Source organism: Orycteropus afer, unplaced genomic scaffold, assembly GCF_000298275.1.
Source record: "Orycteropus afer afer isolate SDZICR_OR568_19922 unplaced genomic scaffold, OryAfe1.0 scaffold00045, whole genome shotgun sequence".
In the NCBI taxonomy this organism is placed as follows: Eukaryota; Metazoa; Chordata; class Mammalia; order Tubulidentata; family Orycteropodidae; genus Orycteropus; species Orycteropus afer.
This window is the reverse complement of record NW_006921632.1, coordinates 7590682-7609912: the sequence shown is the minus strand read 5'-3', so window position 1 is coordinate 7609912 and position 19231 is coordinate 7590682. Positions and strand designations below refer to the sequence as shown.

The following is a 19231-nucleotide window of genomic DNA, read 5'->3' as shown; positions in this document are numbered from 1 at the left end:
TTATGGAAATATAATTTATGTACAGTGAAAGACACAAAACTTAAGTGACATGGGTCAATGCTTTTTTTTTTTTGCAGTGTTCCTTCCCCTCCCCTCCCACCTCTGGTAACCAACAAAGAAAGTTTCCTTCCATATATAAGCTTTCCTTGACTTTTTACAATAATGAACTAATACTATATTTGTCCTTCTGTGATTGACTTATTTCATTCAGCATAATGTCTTCCAAGTTCATTCATGTTATGTGGTGGTTTGCAGATTCTACATTATTCTTTAGTGTTGCATAGTATTCCATTGTGTGTATGTACCATAATTTGGTTATCCATTCTTCTGTTGATGGGTACTCTAGGTTGTTTCCATCTTTTGCTACTGTAAATAGTGCTGCAATGAACATGGGTGTGCATACATCTGTTCTTGTCCTGACTCTCACTTCTTTAGGAGGTATACTCTTTAGGTTGTTTTAAGAGCCCAGGTGGAGCAATAGTTAAGTGCTTGGCTGCTAATCAAAGGTCAGCAATTTAACCCACCAGCCACTCTGCAAGAGAAAAGACCTGGTGATCTGTTCCCACAAAGATTATTGTTGTTGTTAGGTGCCGTCAAGTCATCTCTGACTCACAGCGACCCTATGCACAGCAGAACAAAACACCACCTGGTCTTGTGCCAGCCTCATGATCCTTGTTATACCTGAGCCCATCGTTGCAGCCACTGTGTCTATCCATTTCATTGAGGGCCTTTCCCCTCTTCATTGACCCTCCACTTTACCAAGCATGATATCCTTCTCCAGGGAATGGTCCCTTCTGACAACATGACCAAAGTAGGTGGGACAAAGTCTGGCCATTCTTACTTCCAAGGAGCATTCTGACTGCATTTATTCCAGGACAGATTTGTTAGTCCTTTTAGCAAATCATAAAAATCACAGCCTAGGAAACCCTATGGGGCATTTCTACTTTGTCATATTGTGTCACTGTGATTCAGAATCAACTCAATGGCCACAACAGGCTGTTTTAGAAGACACTATTTTGAGTTGCCTTGCCAGAAAGGGTGACCAACTGTTCTAGTTTGTCTGTAATGGAGGTTTTTTTGCCAGAATGTAGAGCTTTCAGTACTAAAACTGGGACAGTTGGTAACCCTATTTCCATTTCACCCTCACTCTGAAAACTATTCACCCAAATCAGGTGGGTCATGGCAACCATGTCTGTAATGTGTCATTCTGCCTACCTGGTTATATTTGAGTGAATCAAGGTGGATGTTAGAACAAATAGTTTATCTTGAGAAATTGAACTGAATACATTGAAACCTCAGCATATAATTAATTGCAGAGTCCTATGGTGAAGTATCACAAACTTTTATTACTGACATGTCTGGATCAAATCTAGTTTTTACCTTTTTGGAAGTCTGTTTATCTAACCTTTAATTTTCTGAGGTACCTCAGTCTCCTCCTAATAAGATGTCTCTTCTGCCACCATTTTGCTTAATTTATTGTATTTTTACACAAATAACATGCACCTTTTACATTTGTTTGCCAACTGCTCCCCAGGTATTTTCCATAAGGGCACTATGGCTTTTTTTTTCTCAACTAGAAAAAAAATTAGCATAGTGCATTTACAAAAACGGATCTTCTTCACATTGTTACCAGAAACTTACCTAAGGCAACTCTCCAGGGGAGAGTATTATTGCCAAGTCAAGACAAACAGCTGTGGTTCTTTATAGTTAGAAACGTGCCTAGAATATTCCTCAGAAATAATGGTAGTGTCTCTTTAGAATAGCTATCTCCCTAGTGATAACACAGCATTTTCATTCTCTCTTGTCAACCTACCCACCAAATATATTTTTAACTTTAGAAGAGTAAATTGGCATTTTGGTTCCACTTGAAAAAAATGGCGTAATTACATCTATATGCAACAACAGAACTCTCCTCGTCCAGAGCTAAAAAGAATGAAGAAAACCAAAGACGCATGGAAACAATTAGTCCAAACGACTAGTACACCATGCAGTTCTCAGCCTATAGGACTATGAGACCAGATGGTGCCTGGCTACTATTGTCAACCACTCAGAAGGGGATCTGTGTAGGAGATCCTGGATAGAATAGAAAAATGTGGAACAAAACTCAAAATCATTAAAAAAAAAAAAAAAAAAGGACCAGGTTTGCTGCTCTGATAGAGCCTGATGGAACCACTGAGACTATGGCCTCTAGCTGCCCTTCAGGTCTGGAATTGAACCCACTCCTGTAGCTTCCAGTCAAACAAGACAGGCACATGAGCTGAACATTTATATTAGGTAGATACACTCCTTGGAGAGATCAATCATGGGAGAATAGAAGGGCTGTATATGCACCGGGGACAGCTCAGGGGGCAGGAGTGTATGGACGGAAGAACACAGGGAAGAGGTAACTGGGGAGGAAGTGGGAGGGGAGCTGTTGCATTGTGGGAAATTTCAGTCAACGTTATGAGACAAAGTATATGTGAGCTGCTGTATGGAAAGTGAATTTGCTCTGTAAACTTTCACCCAAATCACACACACACACACACAAAGGCATTATTGAACATGTATGGACTCTATTAGAACCCAAGTCTGTCTGACACCTTCTTTTCTACGAGCATGTCAGTTTACCACCTTGGGACTTTGTCTTCTACCTCTAAAAATGAGGCAATAACTATCTTAAAGGGCTATAAATTGTACAAGTGCTCTTTTACGTAGCATGTAGTAGGTATTGAATAAAATGTCTGTTCTGAGCTTGGTGACCTTAAACTTTGGAATGATTTTTCAACTCAAAAGCGCAGATACGGCAGGCCTAAAAACACCCGAAGTAGTGCTGGGCTCACTGTTACAATTCTGCCTTGAAAGCTAAGGTGATGGCACTTGCTCTCAGTCAATTGCTGGCCATAATTACTATGCACATAATAGGTGTTCAATTAAAGTCTGTTGAATGAGTAAAAATCTCACAACTGTCCTTTGTTCTTCAATTCAGACTTGTTGCTTATTCTGCTGCACCTTCTGATCACAAATATTCCTTCCCATTTGACCACTGAAACTGGATGAGGTGCTCAAAAGTTCCCTTAACTCTGGAACCATTCCCAAGAACACCTGCAATTCTATTTTCTTTGGTTTCAGCTTGATACTTTCACTTTTCAACTCCAAGCTTTCAAGGCTACCAATAGGTTGTACCTGAGCTAACCCACAGAACATAGAAATCCTCCCTGCATCATGTCACCCATTTATGCATCAACTTGCTCAACAGTTCCTCTTCAAACTTAGTGCTGTCTCTTCTCCTTTCCCAAGATTTGTTCATTGACTAAAACACCTTATCTGACTTCTCCCAGGCCTATTTCAGTGCCCCTGAATTTTAACTCTGACTCGACAGCACATAACAACCAACAACAAATTTTAACTAACTGTGCATCAGATCAACCAAACAGCTTTCTTAAAAAAGATCCTGGAATACACTCCCAAACCTATGGAATTGAAGCATCTAGGTACATACTCTAGGAAGCTGCATTTATAAAAGCTTCCCAGTTGATGCATTTGTACTCCAGGCCCAAAGGTCAATGTCCTCAGCATTTGTAATTTTTTAACAAACTCTTCATTGCCTTCCCTGTTAGTAAATTTGTAACTTTTAGGAACTTTAAATAAGCATGTTTCACTGGCCTTTAGGAAAAAAAAAAAAAAATCACAATCATTAACATTTATTGCGCACCTAATAAGTACTCAGCGTCATACTTCTTATTGTTATGTGCTGAGTTGGACCCAACTCATAGAGACCCCTTCTTGGGTTTCCAAGGCAGTATCACTACAGAAGTAGATGTACTTAAATAATAAAAAAGTACTTCAGACATTGGCTATCCTATTTCCTCCCCACACCAAAAAAAAAAAAAAAAATTGCTAATCAGGATTAACCATGTATTTATTTTAGTTAAAACATACATTGTTTCATTGAAACGGTGTAGCACTCTCTGCCAACAAGCCATACTGGAATTGTTGGCCTCTAACAGTACAGTGGGATATTTACATTATATACATAAAGTTAACACACCAGGTTCTCAAAAGTCTTTCATTACACTAGATCACATTCGATTTCATTACAGTCGATCACATTTTGCTAACACTGCATTTTGGAATTTTAGACCTTATTTAAAATTTAAGATATCTGAATTTGCACCAAGTTTCCATGAAAAAAAAATTGATGTTCAGTTTATTGAAAATATAATTTAAACAAATATTACCCTTGAATGTTTAGTGTTTGTACACAATTTGTCAATTTGTTTGAGTCTCTGTACAGGTACTTTGGGGACTATTTTTATAGATAGGTAATATGAATTCATCAAAATGCAGTTAAGAAACTTATAGGAATATATACATTTGAACCCAAGATCCAAACCTGACATTATATACATCTATTTACAAATACATATGGACAGACAATGTATGTACATAGATTATCATAAATATTGAAAAATAGGTTAGCTTTAATGGATTCATGCTGTTCTATAAATAACATTACAGTTATAACTGAAACATCCACGGAAGACAGTAATGCAAAATGAGGTGACAAGACAGTGGTTTTAATACTGAAGACTGCTCATTAATGGGAATTCACTGTTTAGGAACCTCAAGGCAGACAAGATAGCTCCAAGACAATCATGCATTGTAATTTACCCTGGACAGCTGATTTTGAACTTCAAATAGCAAAAAAAAAGGACTGAAGGAACCTCCCCACATAGATTTGCTGTGAGAATTTTTTCCATTCCTTTCTGGTTGCCATTAAATAGTATTTTCTTTCTCACATCTGAAAGGATGTGACGTATAGAGGGAAAGAAAGAAAAAAAAAAAAACCTCTTCACTTGGCATTCCTTGGCAGAGGTGACATCAAATCAGCAATTCATTCCAGGAACTCAAGCAGAAGTTTCAATTCTTGGTCTGAACTAGAGGTGAGGTTCTGGATTCCAATGGAGTGCTAAAAGCCCAATAAATGAAAGCAGTGTTGTAGAATCCATCATCTCACTGCCTTTCTAGATGGCCCTCAATTAATTTCCATAGAAACAAACAGAAATGGACCATTGGTTTCACCCAATGTAGCACTACAAGACGTCTTCCAGTTCCATAAAGGTCTTTAATTAGACATATGCTGCCTGAAATTTAGTCACATATAATACAAGAATGTGTAACATAAACCATGTCTGTCACATTTCTGGCTCTAGCCTAAAACTAAAAAGGCTTATTTAAGTTCAGAGATAACCTTAAAGCCAGATGACCAACTGATGATTCCATTATTTGCTTCCCTCAACCACTAATGGAATTATGTGTACTATAGACTTTAGACATTATGCCTGATGAGCAAAGTACCACATTATTTAATAATATATTCACCATACACCGTAACGTACAATAAATGTGCTCTTAAAGCCAAGTTTATAAGTAATGTTTTCACTTCTAACCAGGATTGAAATGGAAGGGTGAACATGCAGTTGGACCAAAACAACTACATACACTCAGACTGCACTGTTTTCCCTAGCTAACCATTTGCTGGATGTAAACAAGTAATTCTAAGTTGTACAAGAATGAGATGACAATCCAGTGCATACGAGTTTTTCTTTTTTAAAAGCTTTATGCATTAAGAAACCCAGTGGCCTATACAAAGAGAACTTATATTATACCAAATACCGGTGTAACCTGTGGATTAGACCTCTAACTGTAGACAAAACATGAACACAACTAAGTCATACATTATCAAGTATTTCACACTTCCAGTAGTAAATGAGCATTTTGGAAAAGTTGTACTCTCTAGATAGAACAGTTTTGGCCTATATAGCCACCAAATGCCCACTTTCCACTGCTGGAAGTAATGTCCAAAAAGCGCTGGCCCAAAAAAGACCCAGAGCTATTAATACAACTCTGGAGACAGATGCAACTGAATAAACCCTGTTTTACCCAATTGCACTATTTGGTACCTCAAAATTAGTTATTTTAATTCATTTCCCACAGAAATATCTGCATTATCTTCCATTATAATAGGCTGAACTCATAAGCATTTCCGAGTCTATATAAACCAGATTATTTGAGGACAGAAGTAATGAACAGAGTTCATCTGATTTGGTATAGCAACAATCTATTAATTATCTTTTAAAGTAATGATGAAGTTTGGAATGGAGAAAACTGTTCATATTCAGCGATATAATTTTTCATTACATCATTTTCTCTAAAAATTATTTTGGGTAAAAAAGTATTTGGCTTATTATGCCTACAAAAAGGCAAATCATTCATTTCATAACACTAATGCTCATTTTTAAATACCAATGACTTTTTTTAATGGAATTGACAACTGTTTCTGGATAAAGATCAAAAAAAGCAATTTTTTAAAAGTAAAATAGTGCTTTTGAGGTCTATACGTATTTTTGGTACAAAAAATAATAGTGTTTTTCTCAATGGTTATTTCAATACTTTACTGTAAATTAAGGATAGTTTCTCACATCGAATGGTTCCATTAGGCACATTCAAGTAAAATCATAAAATATCCAAGTTAAACAATGACACAGCCAAACATGTGGCTTGATAAAAGTTAGAGTTCGTCCATTCTCTGGAATGGAATAAAACTGTCACTTCCCTTCACCACAGACTCGTGGTTTTGCTGTTAATGTCCTTTTCTACCATACAGAATAGTTTCTTAAAAGAGTTCACTTATTCTGTATTCAGAAGAACCAGCGAGGAATCCACACTTCAAAAGGAAGTGAAACTGAAAACATTAGGTGAAATTTCATAGTTAATTGAGAGTTGACTCAACAATGGCATCAAATGGACTACTGGAGTTTAAGTGGTGCCAGTTAATGGCCATCTCCAGGGGCATTGTGCACCCAATCCAAAACAATCAAGGCCATGCTTCCGGTCATCACCACTATGCCACTCAACAGGAAGAACAAAGCCTGCACCAAGACACAAAGAAAACGGATCAGCAAGCAAACAAAACATGTATGCTAACATTCCTTTCTTTACACTTTGAAGTCATGATCTCCTAACTACTGATTATGTCTATAGTCTGGTACAGACCTACAGTTTTACCTTGGTCAAGATACTTACTACGTCAAGTGATCAAGGGTTTGCACGAATAGCTGCCATTGTATCAAATGAAAAGGTAATTTACCTTGAGGAATAAACTACTTCATATGGAAACAGACTGGATCTTTTTCCATTTTTAAAGCAAAATTAAGTCACAAAACCAAACCTAAGTCATTCTAAGATGCAGCCCAAGTCAAAGCCTGAGGTCTTTTTAAGAGACATGAGTAACTTCACTCCTAAGGCTGCCCCCTTCAATCACTGCTGTGTATAATTTTGAGTAAAACAAGACAACAGTTGTTGCTTTATAAACAATTCTAGTACTTTAATCAGTATAGAATGGCAGTGAAGTGATAAGGACTAAAAATCACAGTATTTTTTTCTAAAAACCCCACTAGGATTCTGGTACTAAAACTGTATCGTTTGTGGTTAACATATCATAATCTTTGTAGTCAATTATTACACCTTAGAGTTAAGCACATAATACTGAACACTACTGAGAAAAGGCTCACAGAGCTTTGCTCTTCTATAAAGATAACACCCCACTTTTTTTTGCATTTTATAGGCTCTATACCCAGTAAAGTGCCTATCACACAGGAGGCCAACTATTGATAAAACAAATGTTCAAAATGGGACAGCATCCTACACGTCTCTTTATTCTTCTCTATAAAATATCTGATGATTAATTAGGTAGCAAAGTGACTTACACCTCCCTTCCCCCATCTTTCATCTGTGATGTGCACCATTATAGAAACATTTACTAGGAACTTAAAATGTAAACTACAAGCAGATAAGAACTAAAAGACAAAAAATTACTTGGGGAATCTTTTTACTCACCCCAATCTTCTGTACAGATTTCATAGATTCTTTCTTCACTAACTTGATATAGAAAGCAGATGGAAGAATAAAAATCAACATAGCAGCTGCAGATGCCCCTGTTGTTTTTTTTTTTTTAAAAAAAGAAAGAAAGAAAGAAAATTACCCTTTATTTAGAATTCAATGACCCACTCGTCATTTATTAAACATTAAAAAAAAACAACTAAGTCACTGCTGTGGAATCGGATCCAACTCATAGCAATCCCTCCTTGGGTTTCTGAGGAGGTATCTCTATGGAAGTAGGTTGTCCAGTTTTCCTTCTGAGGAGTGGCTGGTGAGTTTGAACTGATAGCCTTCTGGTCAGCAGTCAAATGCTATAGGCACTATGCCACCAGAGCTCCCATTAAACCCAAAAGACCCTGTTATTTTTGATGATGGGAAAAGTGGCACCAAATATGGATGTGGTTAGCACAGTACAACCAAATAAAAACAAGTGTTTGAGCACACATGGATGGGTACAGGTGTATATAAAGGTGAAAACAGAAGTATCTATAGAATGCGTAAAGACAAATACAGGTGTGTGCAGACACATATATATTCACTGAAGACAAAAATACAGATACTTCCCAGGTATAACCAAATACCTTCCAAGACGAGTTTTCTGGGTTTGAAAACTTACGACTACAGTCTTACGGGACAACTCAGTCAACTAACATAACATAGTTCACAAAAACTCTACCTGGATCATAGTGAAATGAGTAGCATCTGGGGGCTTAAAGCTTGTGAGCAGCCATGTAAGACAATTATGGGTCTATGCTCACCCGAAGTAAAACCAAAAGAAAGTAAATCAAAAGCTCACAGAAGAAACAAGTCTACATGAGCCACAACCTAATCTACCCTGAGACCTAGATGGTACCCAGCTACTACCAGTGATTATTTTGACCAGGGTCACAATAGATGGTTCAGGATAAAATGAGAGAAAAACGGGAGGCCAAACTCAAATAATTAATAATAAAAAAACCCCAGACAAACTGAATTGTAAAGAACAGAAGACTCCCTGAGATGCTTTTTAGTCCTATAACCTAGCCTATCCCCTAAAATCACCTCTTACTAAAATAACAGTGGCACACAAAAGAAAGGCTATTAACCTGTAAGATTGGTGCTCTTAGAAACTCATCAGTATGAGACCAAAGGGTCAACAATTACTCAAAAATGAGAAGATAAAGGGGCAAGGAAATTAGAGTACTAGAAATGGAACAAAGAGAAATAGAATGCTGACACACTGTGATAAATGCAATTAATGAAGTTGTCGAATGGGACCCTAACTCGGTGTGTAAACTTTCCAAAAACTCAATAATAATGTTAAACAAAACAAAACACGGATACTTGAATCAACTTTGGTATTTCCTAAAACTTACCAATGAAACCAAAGATATCCCTAATAGTTGGTACAAAGATGACTAGCAAGTTCGTAAATGCCAAGACAGACACTGTAATGAGACTATGACGCCACCAGCTGAAATCTTTTCCTGCACACAACAACTGAGTTATTGAACTCCGGATCTGCAAAAACAAAGAGGACATCCACCTTTAATGAATGAAAAGAAACAAAACACATCTAAAACGGCAGCTATTTCTAAAGTAAAATCGTGCCCTCTCCTCCAAACAGCTGTTTTCCAAATGTCTAAATGCTTAAAACCATTCTGTATTGTCAACTATGAAAAAAATACCCCAGGATATTTGAAAATCTACAGTATTGGGGGGAAAGGCAGCTTTCAAACTGGCTACCAACTTGGCATTGTGCTCAAGAAGTTTTGCCCTTCTCCCAGAAGACAACCTCACCAATCTTTACAAGTTAAAAGTTCATTCCTTCTGAAGGCAGAGCAACTACTTACCGGGAAAATAACTACTGGTACTGTCAGGGTGACAGCCACCAACACAGCCAAACGGACAATGAGAAGAAGAATATCAGTTCCCAAGACAGTAGAGTAGGTATGAAGCAATTCTGCCTCAACGTGGTCTATAGGGAAAAGAAAAAAAAACAACTTCAAGTATGCCATTTCCTCTGGAGATTAAGTAGTAAATCTAACTTTACAGCAAGATTTGCCCCAAAGTTATTAGCTACTCACAAATGACTATAAACTAAGAGGCTAATAAGATTAATTTGGAATTACAGTTAATGCAATTGAAACAACATTGAAGGAAATTTTTTCTGAATACTGAGTAGAGATTTAGCCACATGATCTCCATTAAAAACAACAGGAGCTAAATAGTGAAATCCTTTGGTTTACGGAATACGTGTGTTATGTAAGATCACAGGAGATAGTGGATTCTAGAATTTATCAATTAAATGCAACGATAAGAAACTTTTAGCCTCTAAATTCAAATTTCTTATCACAAATAGGAAACATACTAAAATAGACTAAAATTTTCTAAGTGCTGGAATTATATAAATGGGTAAATTTCATTCCAACATACTTTGTAAATTAGACATTATTTACCATAAAATGTAAGGTATCCAAAAAGGGCAGCAAGCAGGTACATGAGAAACATTGCAAAAAATGAAATCTTGGACACATTCATCATTCTTCTACGGCTGCGGCTATGAAAATCAAAGGGAAATGCATATATATTTCAGCAATGATTATAACAACATCTCAAAACATTTTTTCAATCTTCCCAATAAATTTATATAAAAACAGATTATTTACTCTTTTAGTTCTTCATAAATGGGAAGAATAGCAGGATGGCAGACAAATGAGAAGGTCAGAATTGGCACCGCATAGACTGTCTGAAAAGAAAAGTAAAAATTTATTTATTATTATCATGCAACAAACTCACATTGTCAGTTCCATAGCTTGTATTTTACATTATCTAATCTTAGAACCAAAGCTTAAGATAGTTTTCCCTTGCATAATTAGTTTCTACTCTTCTTCAATCTGTTCAAGTGTGATCACTATCGTAACTTCTTAACATGACACTTATTAACACAGTATGATTATTTCATTGCTCAATATCTTTTCAAATACAAACAAACATGTTCTTCCCAATGTTCGATAATTAGTAACTGTTACATACTGTCAAGTCGAACCCAGCCTCATAATGACCCATCCTTGGATTTCCGAGGCAGTATCACTATGGAAGTAGATTGCCCATCCTTCCTTCCAAGGAGTGGCTGGTGGGTTTGAACCGCCAGCCTTCTTTCTGATTAGCAGTCAAGTGCCTTAGGTACTACGCTACCACAGCTCCCTAAACCCCTCCCTCCCTTTACCCTGGAAGTTATTTTAAAATTTTCAGTGGAGTTTTCCTCCTTTATCCCCTACTGTCTGCCTTTGAGAAATTAAAGACTATATTTAGTTACCTGTGAGTTGAAGATAAAGTAATGTGGTCTGCAAGATTCATCTTCAGTCATGTTAAATGTCACATCAGGAGCAAAAGTTGTTGGCTGTGTTAAGGTGCTGTTTATTGTTTCATTTATTATCACAGCCATTTCCACAGGGCAAGGAATCTGAAATTTCTTGCAAATCACCTGAAAATACAGAATTTTGCATTTTGTTAAGCAGAATAATGTAAGCGATCTTATTAAAATCTTATCTGAAAACGTCTAGCTTTAAAAGAAGCAAACCTACCACAATCAGAAAGAACATCATACACAATAAGGAAAGGCCACTGGTATATCCCAAATATCCTGTAAGGGAGAAAAATACTGACATTAGTTTAATAAAATTGGTTTAAGGGAAAAATATTTCCTCTACTGAGTAAGTCAATCCTGCTTGGAGGATTTTAAACACTGAAGTGTGGGTAAAATATTAAAATTCTAATTCTCAAGTAAGTAAGCAATTCTTAAGATTTAGAATTACTTAATAATAATTAAAAACCAAAATGATAAAAAATCATCTCTATTACTATTTACCACACTCAGTAACATAACTACAAATGTCAATGAAAATCCAGCAATTCAGGTTCTGGTCCTTTGGTTGCTATCCTGTTAGGACTTTAAAGTACTACAGGCTTGCAACGCCACAACTCCCAAAGGAGTTTTATTAAAGCTTTTTAGCTCTCATTAATTTCTAAGACAAAAGTCAACCAGTTGAATAAAGGCTCACTTCAATTCTCTTTAGAGATTGGTTTGCTCACCTAAGTTTCTCAGCAGCGACAAGGGTAGAATGAGCACCAATGACACCAGCAGAACCAAATAGTCACCATTCAGATACCACAATCTGAATTAAAGGAATAAGATAAAAAGCAGTCAAATATCTTTAGAAACAATAAACATATCCTTTAATAACAGAAAAACTCCTTCTGTATGACAAGTCAGAGAGAAAATTACAGAACGACTATAATTCTAATAAACCAAAACCAAAACCCACTGCCATGGAGTCGATTCTGACTCATAAAGACCCTCTAAGACAGAGTAGAGTTGCCCATAGATTTCCAAGGGTGTAAATCTTTACAAAAACAGACTGCCTCATCTTTCTCCCACAGAGTGGCTGGTGGGTTCAAACCACCAACTTTTGGTTAGTAGCAAATGCTTTAACCAATGTACCAACAGAGTTCCTGTAATTCTAACATAACTTATTTTTTAGAAATGCTATAAAAACAAATACACACACACACAAACCCAGGTTTGGAAAAAATACGACTTATTCAAGTTTATAAATCAAAATAAACTAACTTTGTGAGCTAGATGAATATTCACTCAGGTTAGAAAACAGGCTATGAATCAGTGTTACTTTTGTCTCACTCTGCTCTGTGAAGGCTGCAGCTGATTCATAACATAAAATGCTCCTTTAAGAGGCTTGATACTAGTGTAGGGAACAAAGTGGCATTGTTATGCCAGTAATCTTATCTTTAAGCATTTTTTAGAAAGATTGTACACCAACTTTGTCATAGCTTTTAGCTTACAGTTTCTAAAGCTAGAAACAAGGAAATTTTAAAACAAGAATTTTTTTTTTAAGACATTTGTTAGCAAATACACACATTTAAACATTCCAGCAAAGAGATACTTTGACCCTTGGAAAAAACTAAAAGCTCAGTTCTCCAAACCAGGACTTAATCCAGATCATCAGAGTATGTTATGACACTTTGACCCACCTTGTCTTCAAGTGTTCAAAAGAATCCCTTCTGAACTTAAAGAAGGTATCAGGTATGTCCCTAGAGTTTCTAGCAATGTCTTTTCTTTCTTAGGTAATTAACTTCATAACCATTTTCAAATTCTGACTGCCCATGAATTCCACTTCACTCACTCCATCAAGTACGCCAGAAAAAACTAATATTTAAAGACCAGCTTATCAAATTAAATTTCTAAAGCCACACCAGAGATAACCATACCTCTCTATTTCAAGGTAATGAGCTGCAGGTAAATTGGAAGTAAATTATCCCCCATGTTTACTTTAGATAAAAACCTGTTAGTGCAGTAGGATGAGTAATTTTGCTAGAAAGATAAGGTTTCCAACAGCATGACCAACATTTTGATGTTCTGCTTTTGAAATAGATTGATTTCTAATAATTTTAAACTCTGAAAAGCCAAGGCAGAAATTGATTTTTAACCTAATTCAAAGCCTCAGTCCTAACTTAGGCTGGAGTCTGTATTCTATAGCTTTAACTTCCTAGAGTATGAAAATAAAGAGAGGAGATAAGTTCCAAAAAATTTGTTTCCACATGCAGGTTAGAAATGGCACAGAATTATAGGGTAGCTACTATCTCTGGACTTTCTTTCTCCAAAGTTTAATCAGCTTATGGGTGGGTGACTTTTTGGGGAATTAACAAAAGAACATTTATGAATAATAATTTACTGATAATCATTTGGTATCCAACTTTTGATAAAATGTATCTAACAATTTTAGACTATAATTGTTTGAGTAACCTTACTTAGCACCTACCCAGTTTTATCTTCAATGTTCATTAATGCCTGGATCACCAAAGGTAACTCATATTTCACTATGAAGAGGTAGCTTGACATAGCTGGAGGAAAACAAAATTATACCATTACAAGCGCAAAATGTGGCACGTGACACTGAAACTAATGTGTCACAACTCTTGTGCTACACAATGAGCAGTCTACCCAATTGCTTTTTGAAAAATTCTTACCTCCAATGTTCTGCATTGTAATTGATCCAGAAGCTGCAAGTTTTCCAACCAATCCAAATGCCTTATGTCCCAACTGTTCATATAATAAAGACCCTGTATTTGAAGAACATAGAAGCATGAACATTTTATAAAGAGTATCTTAATAGGTATGCATGACTGTTTTGAGAAAAAATTAAAAACAATACCATACCTCCTTCATTGGCAGTCTTCAAAAGGAGATGAACAGAATACAGGGAAAATATGGACACAAATGATAAGAGAATTCTGATGAAAGAAAGAAAACGCACAGGGTTATAAACAATCATGGCTGTATTTAAAACACAATTCTTTCTGGTTGTTATTTCAATATTAAATACAGAAGAATTGGTCCTAGTATTTCTCATGCCAGACTGCCCTCTCTTCAAGAACTGGTGTTCTCGCTTCTACTAAGCTAACTGGATTGTCAATTTCTCTCACTGGGTGCTAAAAACTTCCATCATGTCTCAGATAGTCCTACAGTATTACTTAAGGGCAAGGATATCCACTGAGCCAAAGGTATTGGGAGAATGGAAAGCATAATTTCCCAGTTCTAAGACGTGTATTTTGATTCTAATAACCATAATTAGCCATACGCTTGTCTTTATCTGTAAAATGGTGATGATACCTGCCACTAAACCCATCCTTGAAGGTACTTGTAAAATTTAATTCATAGGTACAGGAAAGTCTTAACACCACATAGGGAGAGGAATGGGATTATAAAGGAAGGGGATAAACACACTAACATTTTCAGTGTCAGAGACAAGCTTTACAAACAACTGGGTATAATTAGAGTAACTTCTAAGATCATATATTACATTGAAACTAGTGATGTGGATTATAAACTCAACTTCATCACAAAGTTAAAGATGCCTGGAGAGCAGCTGGCTATCAGCGCCTACTAGCCTCTACTGTCTGGGCTCTTGACTATTCTACTTGGTTTAAACAAGGAGGCCAGGGGGAAAGAATACAAAAGGACTAAATTTCTTTAGGGCAGGGGTTCTCACTCACTCTAGCTTCACTTTCCTTCCCTCCAGGCAAGCCAAGGGTAAAGAAATCCCTCTCCCTCAAAGTGCAAAACAATTAGGAACTCATTGGGGGGGGGGGGCGGGGGCCACTGGGCAAACTGCACAGCTGGGCAAACTGCACACAGCACACCTTGTGAGCTACTGGTTAAAAAAAAAAAAAAAAACAGAAAACAAAACCCTAAGTCTATTAATTAAACTTAGCAGGTGGCATTAAAAGCTGCCATTCTAATGCCAAAAGTTTCTGAGTTCTAGTCAATTTAAGGTGGAAAATGACACCATCATCAGCCTGACCTATAACTAAGTTGTTTATGTAACCAAAACAATTTCAAAAGTCTGCTGACAATTCAAATCAAGTCCTTCCATCTCTTACACTGGGAACTCTGGGGGCATAGTGCCCAAGGAATCTGACTGCTAACCAGAAAGCTGGTGGTTCAAATCCACCAGCAACTTCTCGAAAGGAAGGTTGGGTAATCTACTTCCATAGTGACACCTCCTCGGAAACCCAAGGAGGGGTCACGATGAGTTGGATCTGACTTGATGGCAGTGAGTTTGGTATTTTTTTCTCTCTTAGACTGAAAAACAATGAGGGATGAAAAGACATCATGACCTTGGAGACTGATTCCACTCAAGAAGGTCAGGAAAAGAGTTGATTAAGCAGAGCACTGTATAATTAGACTGCAGCAACCATGCAGCCTCTGGCCCATTTACTTCTATCCCTCTGAATGTGTATCTTGTAAAATACTGATGGATAAAAACTCACTTTAGCACTCAATTTTACTCAGCCATTTATTAAAATGGTTAATCATCAAACTCAGTTTACATATAGAGCGGTGCATGAGCAACTATTCAAGTATAAGTAAATTCAAAAGTGCAAGGACAACACTGTCAGAACTTTCCCTTCACTTATGAAATTAAGATGTTATTTTATCAAATGTAAATTCTTTATTATAACCACACAGGCAACATTTTTAAAGTACCTCCAGTTTTTCTACCCAGATCCAATGATGCTACCCAGTGGGTTAATCCACAAAATACTTTGAAACTTTAACATCTTTTCTATGTAAATTTCTCATCCTTAGTAAGGTTTCAAAAAGCCTCAGGCTAATGAAATAAGCATGACAGAATTCCAGCTTCCAGTCAAAGCCAGGCTTTAACCTCCATATGGAATCTCACACAAAAGCGGAGTTTTGCAAAGGTCTGCTTTTCATGAACATTCTATTCCGCCGGAGAAAATAACTTGAGTAGAAGGCACCAGTAGTTAACTAAACATCTCTCTCACCATACTAAATGTATTTATGGTTTCCTCATTTGTACAATCTAGTCAAATGATCCTCTACACAAACTGCCTTAGCCAGATAGGTACTTAAACAGCTATAATACAAACATCATTGAAAATGCACACTCAAATTTGCATGTATTTTTGTTTTGCTGGAGGGCCCATAGTTTTTCATCGTATTTTCCAAGAGTGAGTGACGGACCCTCAAGAATGGCAAAGAACCACTGCTCTAATATCTTCTGTAATTTCAAAATTCTTTTGTAGGTATTTTGGGAAGCATAGGAATAACTAATGCTAACTGGGTAATTAAGGGGGAAAAAAAACCTTTAAATCAGATACTTATTAAAATACTCTTTTTTTTTTTGCTGTGGCATATGGCAACCACACAGAGCTATTAGGAAAAAAAAAAAAAATAATCTACATATGGGTTGCTTTTCAGTGTCAAAAAAAATGACTCACTACTCACTTTTCTTCAAACAAACTTGTTCCGGGGCAGGCAAATACCACCACACCAACTTACAGAAGAATCAGTTCTTTTCCTGATGGTCATAAACAGGCCACAGGGCCTTGGGGACTCTGTCAATTTACCAAACTGATTTGGAGGCACTATGCTTATTAGTATTTTTATTTTAAATTTTACCCTACATTTTCCTATCCAATTGGCTTTCTTGATATTGTGCACTTATTTGAGTAGAATAGAGATTTTTGGATTTCTTTTGTTTTTAACTTTAAACAGACGAGTATTAAGTCAACTACTTCAACTGTAAATCCAGTTTCTGGAGCCAGAATATATGCTGTATCAATACATTAACTGCCCTGCACGGCAGGCTCACTACTTACACATACTTACATAAAAAGAGCAATTCCAGTATTAGCCATGGCATAAGAAAGCCCAAGGATTCCACTGCCCACAATCGCATTGCTCAGATTAAATACTGACATTCCAAAGGAAGTAGTACCTGGATGCTACACAGAGGGAAAACGATAACCAAACATATAACAATAATTAAATGGAGAAAACCAGCTTTGGGCAAGTTAGCTTTGAAATCTAAAAGTAAAACTATTCTCATTACTCCATAAAGCCACAGACACACAAATTACTATTTTTAACTTACAAAGTCTGTTTCATACTTCTTCTTCCCCAAATTCGATTCAAGTAAAAAGTTCTGGTTTTCAGGATCTACATCTGCATAATGGCTAGGGGGAAAAAAATTATTTTAAATTGTATTTTAGTATATTATAATTAACATACTAGACTGCTTTAACACCAAGAAGCCCACTTTCAGTTGCCTCAATACCTTTACTTAAAATGTATAAATAAATATTAAGTAGCAGTCCACTCTCACACAAAATAGTGACATTGCAGTAAAGCAACTAGATAATTTCAGAGACTATGGATTCTCTCCAAATGCAGTAAACAAAATCAAAAGCAGCATAGTCGTAGGTAAAAAAATTTTCCTCTCCCCACAAACCACCTGACTTTTAAAGGAAACATTTCTCCTACCTTTTCAGAGCAGCTTGTTTGGTGGGGTAAGAGTAGTTGAAATCGCTGTTAGAACTGTAGCTGCTGCTGTCCTCATCCGGGGAAATGTTGAACCTTCCCATTTCGGATTTCTTCATGCTGGGCACTGGGAGGAATGGGGTGTAGCGATCAGCGCTGAGCTCCTTTTGTCCTTGGCGGTGCACCGGCCCTAGCGGCAGCCTGCGAAGGTAGTGGCGGCGCGTCAGGACTGCAGCGCCCGCTCGCCCGCCCAGTGCAGTCACGTGACACCGCCGGGAGGCGCAGCGCGGCTGATTCATCCCTGGCCAGGCGAGTGGAAAAGTACCAGCCGAGCGCGAGGGGCGGGGACGCACCGAGGGGCGGAAAAGTACAGACGGCAGAGTAGCGGAGAACAAAGATAATCCCACCGCAACACTGCGCCCGCGGAGGCCCGCGCCCTACGGGCGTCAGCTCCCCTTCCAGGCGAACGATTTCATCCTCTTCGTTATCCCAAATCTACGCGGAGGTGGGGGTGGGGGCTCTGTTTGGCTTTTCCCTCCAGCTGCTAGGTCGTGCAGAGGCACGCAGGGTACAAATCCCACCCAGGCATTTGGTAGGTGTCCATGCAACGCAGGCGCAAGGCTCCCTATTTCTAGCATTTGTACCACCAATGCCGCGTAACTCATCTTTTAATGCCTGGAGTCCCCTAGGTGGGGAAATGCCTCTGCGGCAGATAACATACTTCCAGATGGAGGCGGAAAGAGCTTTCGAGGGGTTAAGAATGCCCGTTCCCAGACTCGCACTGGGCACTGTGGGTTTGTTTACACGTGCACACCCGTGCCCTCGGGTGTGCACAGCATCCAGAGGCATTTGGCTGGCGAGCACCACGCTCGGTCGGCCCCTCCTATGCCCGGAAAGGAAACTGATGCAACATCGATCGTAGATTGTCAAACGTTCCTGGCCCGTCTTCCCCACTCTTGGCTTCTACTATAATAAATGCCCAAACCCACCTACGCTGCCCCTAGACTCTTAGCTCTCTGGACTTAATTTTTTTATTATTACAAATGCAAATCAGTCACAAGGTTTGCCGCAGCGGAGTCGCGGGTCGGGCGTGTTCCCCTCCCCCTAAAAAAGGTTGCGGCTCCGCGCCGAGCGGGCACGAGGTCCCCGCCCTGCGCCCCCTTCCCCGCCCGGCAGGCTGCGACCCCGAGCGGCGGGTCGGGACCACCGCCAGGCGAAAATGCCCACACCGGGAGAAACGGCCCCGGCTGCCTTCCCGCCGCGGCCCCTCCCGGGCGCCCCTCCCCCACTCCCACCCCGGCCCCGCGCCCTTTGCAGGGACCTCCCTAGAGCCCATTACCTCGGCGGTCTCCGCTCTTGTGTCCCGGAAACCTCACAAAAACGACTTCAATGGGTTTTACTCAGTCTAACCAAAAATCGAAGAAAATTTAAAAATTGAAAAAAAATTGGCAGAAACGATAATTT

The 19231-nt window shown here is 38.2% G+C and overlaps 1 protein-coding gene across 1 annotated transcript; it reads right to left on the bottom strand.

Annotated features, from left to right (window-relative positions):
* Positions 1 to 6812: 6812 nt before the first annotated feature.
* SLC38A2 (solute carrier family 38 member 2) lies at positions 6813 to 18066 on the bottom strand. Its single transcript, XM_007937909.2, has 15 exons — positions 17771 to 18066; positions 17382 to 17463; positions 17117 to 17232; positions 14138 to 14211; positions 13948 to 14040; positions 13740 to 13821; positions 11995 to 12077; positions 11487 to 11545; positions 11219 to 11386; positions 10569 to 10648; positions 10359 to 10459; positions 9753 to 9877; positions 9276 to 9420; positions 7879 to 7976; positions 6813 to 6911 (listed from the first exon to the last, which is right to left on the bottom strand). Exons 1-15 carry the CDS (start codon positions 18064 to 18066, stop codon positions 6813 to 6815), a joined length of 1701 nt encoding a protein of 566 aa, XP_007936100.2.
* Positions 18067 to 19231: the final 1165 nt, after the last annotated feature.